The sequence below is a fragment of the Hippichthys cyanospilos genome, chromosome 21 (assembly GCF_059441005.1).
Source record: "Hippichthys cyanospilos isolate Australia breed blue-spotted pipefish chromosome 21, RoL_Hcya_1.0, whole genome shotgun sequence".
NCBI classification, from domain to species: Eukaryota; Metazoa; Chordata; class Actinopteri; order Syngnathiformes; family Syngnathidae; genus Hippichthys; species Hippichthys cyanospilos.
The window spans coordinates 9,455,524-9,474,464 of NC_142389.1; the positions used below are offsets into that span (position 1 = coordinate 9,455,524).

The 18,941-nt window shown below is 40.2% G+C and overlaps 1 protein-coding gene across 1 annotated transcript; it reads right to left on the reverse strand.

Annotated features, from left to right (window-relative positions):
• Positions 1 to 800: 800 nt before the first annotated feature.
• On the reverse strand, positions 801 to 14,633 carry LOC148406545 (juxtaposed with another zinc finger protein 1). Its single transcript, XM_088404704.1, has 5 exons — positions 14,307 to 14,633; positions 7,387 to 7,459; positions 5,851 to 6,047; positions 3,649 to 3,818; positions 801 to 2,575 (listed from the first exon to the last, which is right to left on the reverse strand). The coding sequence occupies exons 1-5, from the start codon at positions 14,419 to 14,421 to the stop codon at positions 2,399 to 2,401; spliced, it is 732 nt and encodes a 243-aa protein (XP_088260830.1). The 5' UTR covers positions 14,422 to 14,633; the 3' UTR covers positions 801 to 2,398.
• Positions 14,634 to 18,941: the final 4,308 nt, after the last annotated feature.

Genomic DNA, 18,941 nt, shown 5'->3' on the forward strand with positions numbered 1-18,941 from the left:
TAAACAGCAACGTTCATTGGCTACAACGTTTTACTGTAGAAAATGCTGAAGTGGCCAACGTGTGTGTTTGGGAGCACAAGGCTGGACAATCAACATCAGTAGGAAATAATTCACGCGTGGGCGGAACTATTCTTATGAATACTTGATAAGATGAATACATTTTAGTGAGAGCGGTATATTGACGCCATTTTAATGTCAGTAAAACACCTGTTTTAAACCTGTTGTTTACAATGTAAATATCGTTACCACAAAACTCAGATTTAATAAGAAATTCGCTCAAAATATAATTTATGTGCACATATTACACTGAGGAAAGTATTTAAATATCATGTTAGGGCCCCTTTATTATTGTTTTAAGCACCCCCCCAACCCCCCCTCCCCAAAAGAGGCAATAAGTGACTATGAATCCTAACACTATCGCTGTCCTTCCTGCTATGGAGTGCTCAGGAGTGACCATCACAGAAACATGACACATTCACACACAAAACAGCACAATAACAAACTAGGCTGATGTCTTGATATGCAAACACACACTCGTAACTTACACACACACACACACACACACACGTCTGGAATGCTGTCATCTACAACACACAACAGGTTGTAGCTGCTAATCTCTTCTTTTTTTAAAAAGTACAAATCACCCTTGAGAGTGCATGCATTATAACATTCAAAATACACCCATTTTTTTTTTTAGTTGGCGACAAATATGGCCGCCCTGTTGTTGCCTCATTCCCCATCCCACCCCACCCTAATCAGGCACACGGTATGGTGGATGTTTGGCAGTGGAGAGCTATTGGCAACCGTCATGGAAAGAAAAAAAAAAAAAAAACTTGGCAACTGGAATGACGTGTCCAAAAAATGGAGCTTGGTATGAGAAGAATGGAAAAAAAAACTCACTGGTGAATAAATAAGCTATGGAGCCAAAGATATGATATGGGTTAAAAAAAAAAAGGACAATATACTTAATAGGGCCAAACACGGTAAGAAAAGAAATTGGAAAACTTATGCATACATAAATCAAGTGCACCTCTGCCACGAATTGAATACAGAAGATGCGCTTGATTTACTTACACAGCTTTTCAGAATATTTAGTCATATTGTGTGCACATTATATTTACTTTATGGCCACAAATATGTATTTGGTGAGTAATCTATACATAACATCTGGCCATGAATTTGAATGTCCAATAAATTAGTATTTCGTGCACACCTTATATCTAGTATTGTCTTCTGTGCACAAGGAGAGGGGACAGAAATATTATGCCCCTCCCCTCACCGAGGTCTACAATTTGGTGGCAAAGTACTGCTTTTGTCTAAATGAAGTTTCTGATTTCACTTCCTCATAGTTACATGGCAGCACAATGCCACGAGATGGTGGCAAGGCAACTCCTTTTATGGAGATGAAACTCCTCAAATAACTTCAACATCATGCCAATATGGCAGCAAAATATTCTTTAGTCTAAATGGAACGTCTCAACCCTCTTGGAGAGCAGGATGCCACAAGATGGCGGCAAAGCATTTAAGGAAACATCTAAACGGAACGCCTCAAATCACTTCAAAGTTCCTTGGTGCTGCCATACAATTAGATGGTGGCAAAGCACTACTTTTCTCTAAATGATGCATCTTGAGTCAGCGTCATAGTTCCTTTGGCACCAAAATCTTGCAAGGTGAATGCAAATCATTCTTTTGTCGATATGAAACGCCTCAATCCACCTCAACAAAGCTCACGGGAGGGTGCCAAAAAAAAGCAAAATTGCATCCTGCATCTCCCACGTCATGTCTTTGGCTCCAGAAAAAGGTGTAAAAATATGTGAATGATGTGTTTGAAAAATATTTGCAATGAAACTTTGGACCATTCAAACCAAAATACTGACAATAAAATATACAAAATAAAGCTCGCAAACAAAATGTAACTATTCATGTAAATGCTCGTGATTAAGCTTATAGTTTTTATATATACAACTAAATATATGTGTCTACTGTTTATATAGTAGTATATCTATTTGAAATATAACTTAAGCGGGACCCCAGAAGTTCCCGTGAGGCTGCCAATCCAAATTCAGGAAACAAAGCAAAAGGAGTCAACAAACTTCCTGGTTTGGATTGGCGACCAAAAGGCAACTTAATCATGGTGCAGGGGGCGTGGCTTGGTTGCACTTCCGGTCTCTCACTTCCTGTCAACTTCTTTTAGCACCTTATGCAAGTCAAACCCAAATGAAATGATAGCATATGCAAAATGTGCAAATGTACGACAAAAATAATACAAAGATATACTCTTGGAAATACGAGTGGTATAAGATGGATAGAAATAGTAAATAATAACGTAAAAATAACAAACTTAAAAGCATGCACTTTAGTGTGAAGTGAGGAATTTTTTTAGGGTAACGTTTTGGGTCTAGCCTTGAATCTTGCGCAGGATCTCGGTGGAGACGGGCGGGTGGAAGTTGATGGTGTGGTGCCTCAGGCCCTGCGACGTCTTGTAGCTCTTCCCGCAGCGGCACTTGAACGGCTTCCTCACGCGGATCTGCGTGCGGTGCCCGTTCTTGGCATGGTACTTGATGCCGTTCACATTCTGAGAAGAAAGAAAGCCCACGCACGCTCACATTGACACGCAACGCTGCACGAGAACCTGTTTTTTTTTTTTTAATAAGCATAAATCTTCTAGAGTGGGTGGAGCAATCAGGAACACGTCCATAAAAAACATCTACAACTCATAAAGTGCTCTGTCATGTTCACATGTGTCAATGTGACATTGAAATTACTTTTAATGCCGCTGTAAAAATGTCACTATTCTTAGCTGGTGGATCGGGGCCTCGTCAAGGGTGACTGACTACTCTCTGCTTCTCAGGAACTTTTTGGTCACTTGTAGATTACAGTGACATTTCTATTCATGATAAAAACATACCTAAACAGGGTGTAAAAAAAAAAATTTCATTGTGGGTATTATGTAGCTTCTTCTGGTGAGAATATAATAAGGGCCTAGTAATATTATATTATAATAAGGGCCTAGTAATATTCGTCTTTTTGCAGAGGATAAAGAATCTATGCCTGTGATTATTATATTCGCTGACTATCGATTGCTCAAAGGGTTATGACACGGAAATGCCAATGCCAGTTTTGTTAGCTGGTCTATTGCATTTTGTATTGTGTGTTAGCATTAAGCTAGCAAACGTTTTTTTAGTTTTAAATACGCAAAGTGTAATTCTTTTGGTTTTCTGCTTAGTTTGACAGTCAACTTCAGTGGAAATAGCCGGAAGCCTTTGAAGAAATATTTAACTATCTGTTAAAACGCTGCTTGTGATGAAGTTACAGCTTGTGTATAATGGTTTGTAAAGTAGCCTGGAAAAGTGTAAATATGCAGATTTTGTGCGGATATCATTCTTGCAAGACACACTTTCATTTCTATTAACTATGGGAATAACAAATAATATTAATCCTCTCATTGCTTTTTTTGTCCTCTTAAAAGGTTCCACAAACAAATCACGAGGCTGTAAATCTCAATGAGGTTTTTGTTTGCTCTTGCATGATTAAAGAATATGGTATCATCACTGCTTTTAATCATGACATCAATGTGGTTTCCAGTTTTTTTTTTTTTTTTTTAATTTGCCTACCATTCATAAAAGCACGTGGTATCTGTTTCCTCACCTTGTATCTCTTCTTGCAGCCTGGCACCGGGCACGCAAACGGCTTCTCCTCCCCGCCGTTCATGCACATGGAACTGAGGATGGACTCCGAGCTGATGGCACTTTCAGTGGTCCACGACTCGTCACTGTCCGATTCTTCGTAGTCTACCTCCTCTTCGTCGTATTCGCTGCCTGCAGCCATTTGTACGTTTTGGTATAAATATAGTGAGGTTGCAATAGAAGAAATGTTCTAATTAAACTGTTAAAATATTATACATATAAATATTAATACATTAATAAATATGAATCCTTCTCATTTAAGAGAGTCATGAGTATAACGTACTTAAAAAAACACTGGAAACACTAATTACGAGAAAAATGTAAAAGTTTGTGCAACTGCGACTACTGGTGTGCACACCTTGGCCACCAGGGGCAGTATAATAAAGTCATGAAGCAAAATACACAATGCATATTATGTTTTATGTTTGACAGGATGCACCAATGTACCACAACTTGAAAAAAAATAAACAATTTCTGTAAAATGAATCAATAAGAAAGTATGACTAATAATACATTCTAAATAACCCAGATGTAATTGACGCCATAACAGAAAAGACAAAAGTGAAGTAAGCCCAGGCTAGTTCGGGGTTTCTCTCGTTTGAATTCAATTGTCGAACACCGTGCGTGCGCGTTTGTTCATGCCGGTGGACCGCAAGGTCCCGCCAAAAAAAAGCACCTTGTCAATGTCTGCATTTTCATGTGCCTGTGAGTCAAAGTGCAGGCATTGGCACTGGCAAGACGATCATTAAGTGGGAGTGATCCCCATTGCTCAAGCTGGAAAAGTTCTCTGGAGAATAGTTTCCACACGCACGGGCCCCCCACCATTACACAGGAAATGCTGCAACTCAGCATGAGGAAATGGATGGTACCCTGGCACATGTTGAAATGCGTGCATGTGTGTGTGTGTGTGTAAAAGAGCAGACCTAACACAAAGTTGAGGAACCTTCTGGACTGTTTCTGGGCTGTGTACAGTTACACACAAGGCCCCATGTGAACACACAGCGTGACAGCTGCTGTGTAATTAGAAGAGTGTTGACTGGTCTGCTAGCTGCAAGAGTCTCCTATATTTAAGGCACACGCACACACATACTGTCTAATGCTCATCCAAATATTGTTTGGACAAGCTAAAATGCTCACGGTAGGAAAACGTTCACAGTAGCACAAATAATTAAACAGTTTGTTCATCATGAATACAGTATACGTTTCAATTGTCTATGACAATTCTTCTTCTGGGAGCGGCTCAGCGGAAAAGTGGTTAGCACGTCCGCCTCACAATTCAGAGTCCTGAGTTGATTTTCAACTTGCTCCGGCTGGCTTATGTGGAGTTTGCATGTTCTCCCCGAGCCTGTGCGGGTTCTCTACAGGCACTCCGGCTTCCCCCACAGGGCATCCCGAGCCTACTGCCCCTAGAAAGCTGGGATAAGCACTCGCAAGCCAACGACCCTTGTGAGGATAAGCGGCTATAGAAAATGGATGATGGGATGGAATTTCCTTCGGGTGTGTGCGCTTTGGCCACCAGGAGGCAGTAAAATATACGAAGTTTCACAAAAAGGTGACCTAGATGGTACTTGCCATAGTTTGCAATCGCTTAAGACTATACACCTTTAACTATTGGTAAAGTCTCAGTCTAAATGGGTTTTGTGATCCATTGCTTAAAATTTCCACAACACTAATGCTTCATTGGGGCGTCAATGGTGTTAGCATTCAGCTAAAAGAATTTGTTTTTAATGTGACATGATTTTGTTGAATATACATGAAATGTTTTTCTTCTACATTAAACTTCAAAGGTTGACAAACAGCTTGATTGTTGCAAGCTTTCAAGAAATTTCAGCGCACTAATAAAACAACTGACTTTTCTTTTTTTTAAGATCGTCTTCCACTATGTCACTTTACTGCTTAATACGACATTATAGAGGCAAACCTGTGCAGTAATATGAATCTGCGCACTAATATATATAATTAGAACGCAATAATAACTAATAGAACTTTCTGATTTCACTAGCAGTGCTAGTAGCACAGTTTCTCTGCTAGAGCAACCAAGTCATTCTACCAATGTACTCACTTGTCTTACAAGGGAAAATAGTATACATTGACAATTCCAAACAATAGGATTTGGATTTCTCTATTTAAACCCCCAAACGCACAGCGTGCACACCTGTCATACCTGTAGGTGTGCTGCTGCGGAAGGAAGAGGAAGGAGTGATGGGGGGCGTGACCGGTGGCGTCAGGTTGCCGCTAGTGTGGCGAGGGGGCGTGGCCGTGCTGTTCCTCGACACGGCGCCTGTGATGGACAGCGACAGTTTGGGCGTCGCCTTCTTCTTCATGGTCTCCTGCTCCCGCCGTGCAGCGTCTGTCATGAATCTGACGACAAATGTGTCACCAATTATGAAAAAATTGATATATATTTGTAAAACGTTTTCACTTTCGATGCGATACTGAAATTGCAGCCGAGAGAACAAGCCAATCCTGATATTGAGCTAATATTCGTCAGATTGGAATATGTTTTTAGTAAATATTGCAATTCCCCATATATACAGTAAGACGCACCTGTGTATAGAACACACCCTTAATTGTGGCATCAAATTCTGGTATCGTCTATGTTACCGTATATAAGATGCACCAACACTTTAGCAACAATGTAAAAACTATGACAAAACAGAATAAATCTCATTTTCCCAAATTCTTCGTATTATCTTGTGTTAATATCCATACGTTGTATGTTACACGTTAATGTAAGTACGGCTCGAGTTTATTTTACCACAAATACCCAAAGTTGCGCACCATCCGTGTCTCACTAAGTTTATAATTGTGTGTACATAGGAACGGAACTCCCTGATATAGCTTATTGAAACAAAATCATATGCCATTTCTGCAGTAGACAATCACTTATAGAGGTTAACTACTTCAGTAAAAAGCTGCAAAAAGTGAAGCGCAAATTGGCGAGGGGACACAGGGTACTCCACCATGTTTAATAACATCCACATCTTTTTCATTTAAGTTGCTTTTGTGCAAAATCTGTGGAAATGTAAACGACATTTAAGTTGCAACCACCACATCTTGCACACTTCTGAAGTTGTTTTTCATCCTAAAGGTGTTTGGCGAGCTCTCGCAGTAGTTCCCATTCATGGCTTTACAAGCCTTGCTTTGTGCAGTGGGAAAAGAAAAGGGCCCGAGAGGACAGTCCAGGAAGATAACGTCACGACTGCTACGCGACCGGTTACTGTATTGAGGAGCTTTTAAAGACAGCGACTGTTACTAGTGTTAGCTTTTGACAAGATCTAATTAAGCTGAACAAACTGCCCCTGAAAATACATCCCGCCATCAAAAACATGTTCCCGGCACAGCAGATGACATTTACAAGCTCGCCACTTGAACAATTACCCTCCCACCACCAACAAAAAACCCTCACTCTCTCTTTCAGTCATATTTCTCAATGTTGCGGCCTCGAGTGATTTAAAAGGGAGTGTGATGTATCGGTTTGCCACACTTACAAACAAAAACAGGCACACAGAAAGCGGCATGAGCTGTCGTCCTGAGTCAGGCGTCTCATGTCTTCGGTGGTTTTCTCAATGACTCATGATATTTTAGACGGGAAGGCATTTGTCATTTAAACGGCTCCCCCCAAGGCTAAATGAACGCACGCAAAGGAAGATTGGCACCGGCGGTGCAACGCTGCCGCCTAAAGACGACGACAGGGTACCTGTTGATGTAGCTGAGGGCCAAATAGGTGGGCTGCTGTTGTTCCTGCTTCTCCAGAACCCGAGGATCTGTGTCTGAAATGGAGAGAGGGTCCACATTAATCAAACGGACTAATACGATCATTTATTTGACCACAGTACAGTCATGGGTTTCCATCATGGTCTCTATGAACACGTCATTAGGGCCTTTGTGTCTTGAGAGTCGTGTAAAAAGATAAAAATAAAAAATAATTTGCATGGGAGTAAAGGAGAAACCGGGTCACTGTAATGAATGTGTACAGTGTATTGCTAAAACACACACACAGACTCTCTTTGGGGCCACTTCCACTGCCTGAGGGGAGCACCATTAAGTCTACCAACTTCCCAGAGAAAGAGTGGAGGATGGGGCAGGGGCTTGCGGGTAGCGTTAATATGAAGTACCAGCGCCATCAAGTGGTCATCATTGGAATGGTCAAAGGAATCCAAAGAAGCAGCTTCAGCCCATAGTGTGCTACATCTGTAACAGTACATGTCGCGTAATGGTTATCAGATGGATGTGTTGAAGGAGTTGGATATCGATGCGACTAGGAACAAAACACTCGAGTATTCATTTTGCACTTTTTCCCAAGCGTGTGTCTATGTGTGTGCGTGCATGGAGACCGTCTTTGGTTTTCAGGCTTTCACGCCTCGTAATCTGAAACAAAAGCAGGCGTCTGACAGAGCAGGACAACACCAAGGAAACAGGCAAACAAGAAAACAAGCCCTGGAAAAAGGAACACACACACACACGCACACACACACACACACACACACACACAAAGGTACTGTACTAATAGGGTTCCATTGGTGTTGGCATTTCAACAAATATGACATATGACAATATATGACCGTAAACACACACCAATGGATGTGGCCCATAGAGGTGGTAACTGACCATTGTTAACAGCAGCGCCTCTTATATGCATGAATGAACACAAACAATTAGGGATGGTTGATACTACTTTTTTTCAGACCGATACCAGTAAAAGTACTCAAGTTGTCACAGATAATGATAGAGTACCGATATCACCAATATTTTTTATGCAATCCTCCAACTAAAAAGACTACATTTTAAAGATGGACTTTTATATTCCAATATTCTTTAAAATGTCATTAGTAATGGCAATAATATGTATGGCTCTAATTGCTTTAAGAGATCTAGTAATAGTTCTAACATGCCTAAGAACAATATTACAATGAAACATCATTAATAACTGGCTTGTTTCAAAACTTAACGAAATAAACCATAATTTCCCAGTAATTTGATTTGTCCAGCTCAACCATAAACAATACACTCTACAAACGTTAGATTCCAAAGAACAAGATGACAACAATTTCAAAAATAAAACAGACTAAATGCTTCACAATAAATACAACTTGTTTTATTTGGATTTAATATTGGTGTTAGTCTAATTAGATAGTCCATAAATGCAAGAACAAAGTTTTACTCATGAACACATGCTGGTGGTGTAGGTTGCGATGTTAACTGGCCAAGAATAACAACAAAATAAACTTTGATGCTGTTATTTATTCATGCAAGAAGGGTTCTATTGGTTTGCGTAAAATATTTGGTTTCCAGATTTTCATGACAACAAATGCTAGTTTGCTTTGCCTACCTCCGGCATTTTGCATTGTGTGCTATGAACTCTTGCTTTTGAGGCAAGCCAGAATCAATCTCTAAAATTTCATTGTAGCGTTCAAATACATTCAATGTGTATTACATTTTGTTGGTGTGAGTCTGAGGAGGATTATATGTATAATAATTGTTTTGTTTTTTAAAGCTTGCTCAGTATCACAGATTTTTACCTATTCTGAAAGGAGTTGGAAGAAATCCCTCGTGTTTAACTGGAGTTCAATGTATGGCAACCAGCATCAGTTTTTATGCAGCTACAACGCCTGTGAGTTGAGCCAGGTGTGCAGATGCTGCCATGTTAAATGTGTGCCGCGTTTACAACGTCCGCTCGCCTCGCAGCACAGGAAGGTGACGGGCAAGAGGGGAGCTGAGTCTGGGTGCATTGCTGCTAATATGTTTGACTCATTCCACAAACTAAAGGAACTTCGCTACAATTCTTGATACAGAACATCTGACTGTGCATACGTATGTGTGTGTGCGTGTGTTCTGAAACGTCTAAGACACATCAGGATCTGCTTTCAAGACAGTGTCTCGTCAACGGCACACTACTGCCCCCTGCTGACAAGTCACAGTGCGAGTGTGTGTCTACAAACGTTTTGAAAGCGGGCCAAGAATGCACAGCTTGTTTTGCAGGCAGCTAATTAAGCCACACACAGTATTTTAACGTGTTTCTTGAGCAGCAGGCAACCGGATGGAGGCCAAGAAGCGGGAATGTGGGTGGGGTTAAAAAAAAAGAAAAGAGGGAGAGAAGAGAGAGGTAAACTCCTCTGTAATTATGCACTGCAGTGCATGGCGTGGCACTCAGGGGCCCGGCAACTTCCGCCATGCGATGATGTGTGAGCTTGCATGCATGGCGTGAAATAGAGCTTCTATAGTTCCGCCTTGAGGATGCCAGTCAACTAATTGCTGCGCTACACCCTCACAGGTCATTCGGGAAGCAGTATGGCACATGGACAAACACACACACACACACACACACACACACACACACACACACACACACGCACACACAGTTTCTCATGTTACACCTCTCCTAAGATGATACAAAAGAGGGTGGCTTTTCAGGGGAATTGATAGTTCGTGCAAAGTATGTAAAAACCAAGTAAATAGTGGTCCTAAATGCCTTTTAGAAGTTGCATTCATCAATCAGTCCAACTAAACCACATATTATTAATGGAAGAGTTTGCATTTTTTGGTTTGTTTTTAAGAAACAACCGTGCCTGAGGAATAAAAACCAATCAGACACTCCAGCAAAGTAACAATATTCTATTACATGTAAGCTATTTGCAGAACAGCAACTTGTGTGAATCTTGGGGCCTACCTGGCTGTTAGTGACCCCAGGTTTAGAGTCTTCAATGAACCTGACACATGTATTTGGAGTGTTCACACAGTGTTGCCTGTAAGACAGACGTGGTAACCACTGGGTCGTTTTGTTTTTTTTTTGTTTACCTAGCATATATTATACTTAAAAAAAAAAATGTAGACAGTGGTTAAGAATGCAAGAATGTTACCTGTTACATTATACAAAACAAAAAGCATTGTGAAGAAAAATGCATTAAAAGTACTTTTCGAAAATAAAAGCACTTTTTTTGGTTCTTTACTTTTGACTTTTATTAAACCTACAAATGTGTCAGATCATTTTGACTGACCCCGTATTAACTATAACATCAAACAATATTTGCTTCAGTTTAAAATATGTTTTGAACAAAGGGAAAAAAGAATAATGTAGTTCAGGGGTCACCAACGTGGTGCCTGCAGGCACTGGGTAGCCTCCAAGATCACATGAGTAGCACGCAGACCTGTTCTGCAAATAGTTTACAAGTGATAGAATTTTGTGATTTTCTAGGAAGTTTACTAACGATTATGCATATATGACATATACATTACATATATCACATGATCAACACATTTACTACAGCTGTTTAATTATTGTGAGAAATCAATAACATGATCTGCGCATAAACCGGTGGCCCTTCGTATTACTCAGTACCAAAGGAGTAGCTCTCGCTTTCAAAAAGGTCGGTGACCCCTGATGTAGTGCCACATTTTAGAAAGGTGACGTTACAATCTAACATATTGCAAAGCCCCACTAACTGCTGATTCAGGCAGATGATCGTCGCAAAAGCAAATGAGAACACCAACAATATTTGACGTAATGCTCATCAAGTTGCCAAGTGTATTCAGGGAGAACAAAGAAGTTTGGGATTTCCCTACTTTCGCCCCGGGTGTTTCTCCTTGTTTTAATCTCCCCCGCACTACTTTTCTTTGTGCTGCCTTTGTTGAGGGTGCAGGGCAGGTTGGTGCGTGCGCAGGTGACACACAAGCATGCGCACGGGCAGATCGGCCTGACATCATTACATTCCTCAGACCTGACCTATTGGGACAACAACTAAACTTGGTTCTAACTAAACAACTTCCTCGGCTGGGGCTATGTCATTGCTAAGATGTTATCTATTTTTTTATAGGATGAGGTAGGCGACATATTAACCGCTTTTCTCACGGAAACATTCAGCTGGTGTTTACTTACAGAACATTTGCGTGAAAAGAGTGGCGTTTGAATGAATAGCGGGGCGGGACAATGTGCATTGCTGCACAAGCCAAATGAAGCCACAAGAGGTCAGCATTGTCAATTTTTTTCTGCCACTACAAGTCCCTCTGAACTTTTTAAACACCTGGCTTGATCACTCGTGACTATTTACAACATTTTATAGATAACTTTTTTCTTACTCAGTTGAAGTGTTGTAACACAATGCAGTATCATGAGTTACTGTTAGAATCATTCATACAGGATTTTATTCTTGTCATCTTAATGTATTTTTTAAATTACAATGCAGGTTATATGTTACGGTGACTTCATTCTCAAAAACCTTAAATTATTTATTATTATAAATTATGACTTTGTATTCACGCACGATTTTAACTTATGATACGCTGATATTAGTTCTGTAAAATAATAGCATTACACGTTCCAAGAATAAAATGTTATTCTAATAAAGGCATTTTACATAATCAAAAACTGTTGGCATAAACTTTTATTTTTTCTTGTAATACTACAACATAAAACCGTTGCAGTTGTATTTTCTTGTAAGTGCAATCCTGTTCATGTTTTCTTTTCAATGTGTGTGAAAACATATGTAATGCAAACAGAAATTCAATCAATCCTAGTTTAACTATTGATTATTGATCATATCAAATAATTAGCTTTGGTGTTATTATAGCAGTCTTTTTATACCGAGGCCTGGATTACAGTAGTGAATATTAAAAATATTACTAACCTACTTCAGCACGATGTAGTTAAAAAAAAGGACTGAAAATACATATTTAAAATTCCTTAGTAAGATATTTATCCTGATACATACAACATATCATATTTTTCATCAAATACAATCATCATATATTAATTTATTCTTTTAAAGGTATTACTTTTAACTGACAATGTCCTATCATTTCTTCTGCAACTATATCAAATATAACTTTAAAAAAACTAAGAAATCTCATTTAAATGTGTATAAACTGATGTGGGAAAAAAAAAATTCCATCCATGTTGAAATGAACTTATATGGACAAAAGGCGAAAATAGTGCAGCCCTGCGATACTTACACGCAAAATAGGAGTGAGCCCTTCTCTGTCACACTCCCACCTCACCCCCCTCCCATCTGTCTCTCCCATTGCCGTGGTAACTGATCTGTGCAAGCTATTGATTGAACTTGTAGTTGTGTGGAAGCCACTGATGACCAGCTGCAGCATTAAAGGTGGACAGTCATTCATCGAACTGGTAAACCATCTCGCTGCACGTTTGATGGCGTGTGCTCAAAGGTCAAAGTATGGTGTGCATGTGTGAGAGTGTGTGTGTGCGTAAGACGGGAATTAGGGCTAACCTCTCCCCACTTATTCCCAGCCCATAAACACACCCTCAGTTCTGACCTGAAAGTGCTGTGATATCACTATGGGTGTCCTTGCCCCTACTGACGGCATGGCCACACTCTTAGCAGACAAGACGGCAGGTGCGCCGAATTGACGGCGAGCCACTGCCTCCCTGACCCCTTTTAGAGACCGCCAGTTGCCATGGCAACCGGCTCCACGAACCCTTGGCCCCCCGGCATCCACCGCTTCCTTCATACATGGTATGATCATGATTAACGCTAATAATCCTTGTTGAGCACTATGGGGAGCTGACAAAATTGATTTGTGGATTCTCGAAAATACTTCATGTCACACTCATACGGTAACATTATTACGTTGCTATTGTGTGACTATTATATAAGACATAGTGGATTAGATTTCAGCAAATAATGGTCCCTACACACTCAAATAATGATGCATTCAAGAATTAATTTGTACCTAGCAGCCATTTAGTGACACGTTAGCATTAATAGGCAAAATACATTGAAATGTACATTTTAGCATTTGTGATTCAATTTAAACTCAAAGCTATTACATTTTTGTTCTAACTTATCATGTTAGCATGCATTCTAGATTTTAACCAAATGGCTCAGTATAATCGCAGTATTTGTGGTTACTATTTTTTAAGGAGCCAAAGAATGAATTAATTGAAAACATTCCCAGGGCATACATCTTGTGGAAGAAAATCACTGCTTTAAATTGTAGACTACAAATGGTTATTTATGCAAAACAACTGGGATGGTTTGCAGCTCCCCCAAACAAAAATAAACCAATTGAAAATGGTTGGGTGGATATGTGGAATCGAAAGCCTGAGGGCAATCGTCGCTTGCACGCTGCAGGCGAACTTCATAAAAAAAAAAAAAAAAAAAGTGCAACAAGTTGGGACTTGTGTTTGGGGGTGGGGGTGCAAAGTTGTAAACCAAAATCTGAGTAATTCGCAATAGTCACTTCAAAGTGTCAACAAACACACGTCAAAGCAGTCGAAAGATGTGATTTGGTGATGCGCTCTGAAGAGGAAAGACGCGTTCAATACACAAGCCAGGTCACATCAGGCCCGCTGTGGTAAACATTGCCATGTTAGCTGGCGAACCGCTGTCAGCTCAGGATGCTAATTACACTCATATGCCGCTAGAGTGGCGGTGGGAAATGGCAAAAACCGGAGCGAGGCGATGCTTGGTTTCTCCTTGAACGAAATGCGAGTATCGTGCATGCATAAGGAACTCAGACGCGGCCCCGCGCAATGCCCGCAGTAGGAATAGCGGAACCCGAGCCTATGAGGCTTAGCTCGCTTAGCTAGGAGGAGAGCTAGCAGCGGCTAGCTCGCTCCCTGACCGCCCCCTACCTCCCCACCCACTGAGGCCAACTCACCGATGTGATTGTCCTCGATGTGTACGATGAGCTCGGCCAGAGACTCGAACTGCAGTCCGCAGCCTCCGAACCTGCAGGAATTGGAGAAGAAGGAAGCGGCGGCGATGCCAGTCATGTTGTTTTCACCGGGGGACGCGCTGGTGCGTTCACCGGGCGGGGAAGGAGGTGGGCGGGGGTGAGGTGGGGGTTCTTGCGGGAGCCGGGGCTGTGGAAACGAGGGAGGGAGGTAGGCTGGCAGGGAGGGATTCGGGTTCGGGGAGGGAGCGGGGAATTGTGCGGAGCAGACGCCGGGGCGACCAGACGGGACAGCGGCCAACGCAGCTGGGAAGCAAGCTCGGCGGTGGGTGGGGGTGGGGGTGGGGGCTGCCTGCCTGCCTGCCTGGTGTCAGCTACGTCAAGACCTGCTTACCTGTTTGCAAGCGTGAAATCGTGAAAAAAACTGCAAACCCTATCGCTGCAATGCTCTTTTGCGTGAATTTCACCACAAAATAAAGACATAGCGCAGATGAGATGTTTGCATTTGATTCAAGTGCAACCAGGGACGGTTCGAGGATTTTTTTTCTCTCTCGAGGCTAAAGGGGGTGGGTCGGTGGTTGGGGGCTTGGCTCTACATAGGGGGTCTGAGAAAATAATTTGTCTTGATTCACGCCTATGTGGAGAGGGCCCCAAATTGATTGATGTCAAGCATATTGACTTCATTCCAGGTTGGCTACACAGATTAGTGCTTGCCTCTTATTCAAGCTACTTGCGAGTGATTTCAATTTGTCTGTCTGTTAAATATTAAGGTCAAATTCTAGTATTTTCTATGTTATAGTGTATAGGACGGACCAACAATTTGGTGATAATGTGAAAACCTATAGCAGAATAAATCTCATCTTTGTAAATTCTTCATATTTTATTGTGTTCATATCCCTAAGTTACATATTTTATGAGGGTTAAGTGTGTTTTAGATTTCCCACATTCTGAGCGGTCAGTGAACACTCCGCCAGTGTAACGTTGAATGCCATAGAAGCATGTTTTCATTGCCATTTCCTCACAACAAGGCTCCTGTTCATTCTGCAATAAATACCCGAAGTTGCGCACCTTCTGTGTTTCACCAAGTTTATGATTCTGTGTATATGCCAAAAGACCACAATTAATACACGAGTCAAATGAAATACCTTTACATATTCTCTAACTGGAGCACTCAGCTCCATACCTTGCCCTTCTGAATTGAATCAGCTGGAAACATCATAACCTGTGGATGATACTTAGTGTTTTAGTAATAGTCCTGCATGTGAGCAAAGATGGACTCGTACGTTGGTCCAGTCTGGTTGTGTCTGTGTGTTTTTTTTGTTTTTTTTTTAATTGTTGGCGTAACAACCTCTTGCTGTTAGCTGCAACAGGCACTGGCTGTAACGGCCAACCGACGTCTGCCCTATAGCTCCCCCGATTACGGTAATTATTAAATAAGAATACGGTCAATATTAAAATGCACATCTGTTCGTCAAAACTCATCTTATGTGACTGATCAATCTTCCTTAGATGATGTTGATTTTTTTTTTTTAATCCAATCTTTAAATTACAATTTATAGGTCACACCCATACTTTGGACCTTCAAAGTGTGTCTCATATTTGGAGAATTACGGTAATAAACGGCTAAAAAAAAAACTAATGTTATCTTTTTTTTTATCTCTTTATGCCAGGGATGTATCTGGATAGACATTGTTTATCCACTAGATGGCAGAAAGTACAGAGAACATACATACACTACGATAGGAGAATTGTGTTTAACTAAACAGGCCTGAATTAGTTTTTCTGTACACCAAAACAAGATCATCGCTATTTAATGATATCTACTTTTTATGACATTTTTGTTTGGTGGTGTCACATGAAATGTAACTAAAACTGTAGGACAAATCTACCTACACATTGTACGTTGTCTTTTTTAAACCATACTTTGCCAATAAATGATTCATATTTGGTTTCCCTTGGTGTGTATATTATCAGCATAAAATGGAAGTTGTGTCAGCCACTGACAAAACCACAACTCCATCTGTATAGTTTACTGATTAATGTGACCCTATAATTGTTCAGTTCAGAGAACTTTGGATGTGTTTATGGTTTTGTGTGTGTGTGGCTCCCAGAGAGAGGAGAATGTTCTTAAATCACTGAGGCTGGCTGATCAGGGCCGACTGGTCTGTGCCGGGCTTGTTAATTGACCATTATAACAGCCCGCCATAAAGCACCGGTCACTGACTTCAGCAAACTCACTCGTGACATGCTGGGAGCACACACTTGCTCTTTTTCTTGGCTCACCTCTTGTCCATAAATAAAAAAATGAATATGGTGTGGTGGATGAAAACATAAATTCTTGCCAACAACATTTAGTCACAACTCCATTTGCCATTAAATTACACGGCAGCATCTACTAAGTAAACTTAATACACGTGGAACAGAATGTCATTATACATCTACAGTATATTCAACCATTATTGTACTTGTATAAGACTATTCTCCTCCTATGTTCCCTAACACAAATGTTAGGCTTTTTTTTGAAATATGTATTTTCGGGTTTAATTCAAAGGGTTTCATTAAGTTTAAAAATATATATCTAAAAAATTAAATCAACAAAATTATTTTCAATGCCAGACAAATAGACTGGACAGAATGTATGTGGCCATAGTAGAAATGATAAATAGTTCTTATTGACTATCATCAAGTTAATCAACAACTATTTTAATCATCGTGTAATCGTTTAGAGCCATTGTTTAACTCAAAATTGCTCAAATCCTCTGACTTCCTCACGAGTTATTCATAGATTTTTTCGCAGTCCATCTTTCGTGTTTAATCGAAATAAAACATTCGCAAACATCTGCTGTAACTTTGAAAACTGTGACAGAACCGGTAACCCAATCAGTTTCAAAAACGTTGAATACAGTAAATCAATCCTTCTTGTTTGATATCATTTAGCTGTTTATGTTTCAATCACTAAAAAATTTCAACTAACCCCACCAACAATTGGTCAATAAACAGCAATCAAGAGAAAAAGTTTTTAATACCTCTCGAGAAAATGGAATTTTAGCTGATTACTCCATGGAATAATCAATAGAATAATCTATTATGAAAATATTAAATAGTGACAGCCCTAATGTAAATGGCAAACCATGCACGACTAGGTAGAGATTATTTGCTGTAGCCCCTTTACATAAATAATTTTAAAAAATCCATCAATCCATGAGTCAAATGCTTTAAAACCTATTGGACAGCGGATCACAATGCAGATGGACAATAACCTGCAGTAAAGTGCAAAAATAAAGATTTTTTTTGAAAGCAAAGAATAGGGATATTATGTAATGACCAATTCAAGAAATGGATCAATAAGCAGTATCAATGTGAATCGCTAAATTTTCATTCCTATTTAAATGGGACAACATTATAGCCAAACCAGATGGCAACAGCTTTGTTTGAAGCATCACGTGTTGCCGTTAAGAGTGATTTTGAAACCAAATTCCTATTATATTATAGCCTATTATAGACACATGCAGTGGTTAAAGTTGATCTAATCCAAACAATATTGTCTGCCCCACAGAACCAACCAAAGACTTCCTGATTGCCGTCATTCACTTGCAAATGTGACCACCTCCTCTAGTTAAGTGTTACTGTGCATTGGCACGCACTCATGCTGTAAAACATCCCCTATCTTGGCTCAAAACAGAAGTCTGATTCAGATCAACATGGAGGGAATGGCTGCACACACAACATGACATCATCACAACTTCCTGTTTGGGCTTGTTGCCGCGGCCGCGCTCATTTACATAGAACACTCCATTGGCGGACGATGAGTCAGTTAGGGCTGGGTCCCATTTCACACTTGTACCACAACAAAATTCTACTCCTCCAGTCTGCCCCAGCCTGGCTCGGGCACAGGAAAGCCTGACCAAACATGGCAGACACGGACACATGAATGGACACATTCCATTTGTGCTCTTGAGGATTTGAGAAGTTTATAAACCAATAGTTGATTGGATAGAGGAAACTAATAGTGGCATTCCATAACTCAGTTTTTTTTCCATTCATAAAGCAATATAAGTACTTTCCCTGGAGTTAAAACACACGTATTGTTATTGTAAATTAAATGTCTTCCATTACAATTAAATGCAGAGAAAAAGGCCACACATTTATTTTAAAGTAAATCAGTTATGGAATCAGTTATTTTTTTGAGTAATGAATAACAATAATTAATTACTTTTATCAAGTAATGTTCTCAATTAACACTGGTCATCACAACAGGAGTTGTTCAAAAGCAAAATATGTATATAGAAAAACATGTAATAAGTCCGGAACAATGCAATTTGCAGCAAATTATTTCAAGGTTTTAATAATCACTGTTAATATTCAGTGTTAGCAACAAAGTGATTCCAAAGAAGCAGATCCATGCGATTCGAACCCGCAAACTGACAATTATGAGCCACTTGGCTGCTTACCCCGTTTAAATGTATGCAACTGTTAATCACAGTGTAGTACAGTACAACAGGTGGTACATGGGCTCTCTCTAGCGGTACAAAAAAGAATCACTGCCCAAGCAGTTAGCTTGTATTTAACTTTTAAATTCAATATATCTCTAAGAACTGATCGTTTCTACACATGTAAGTA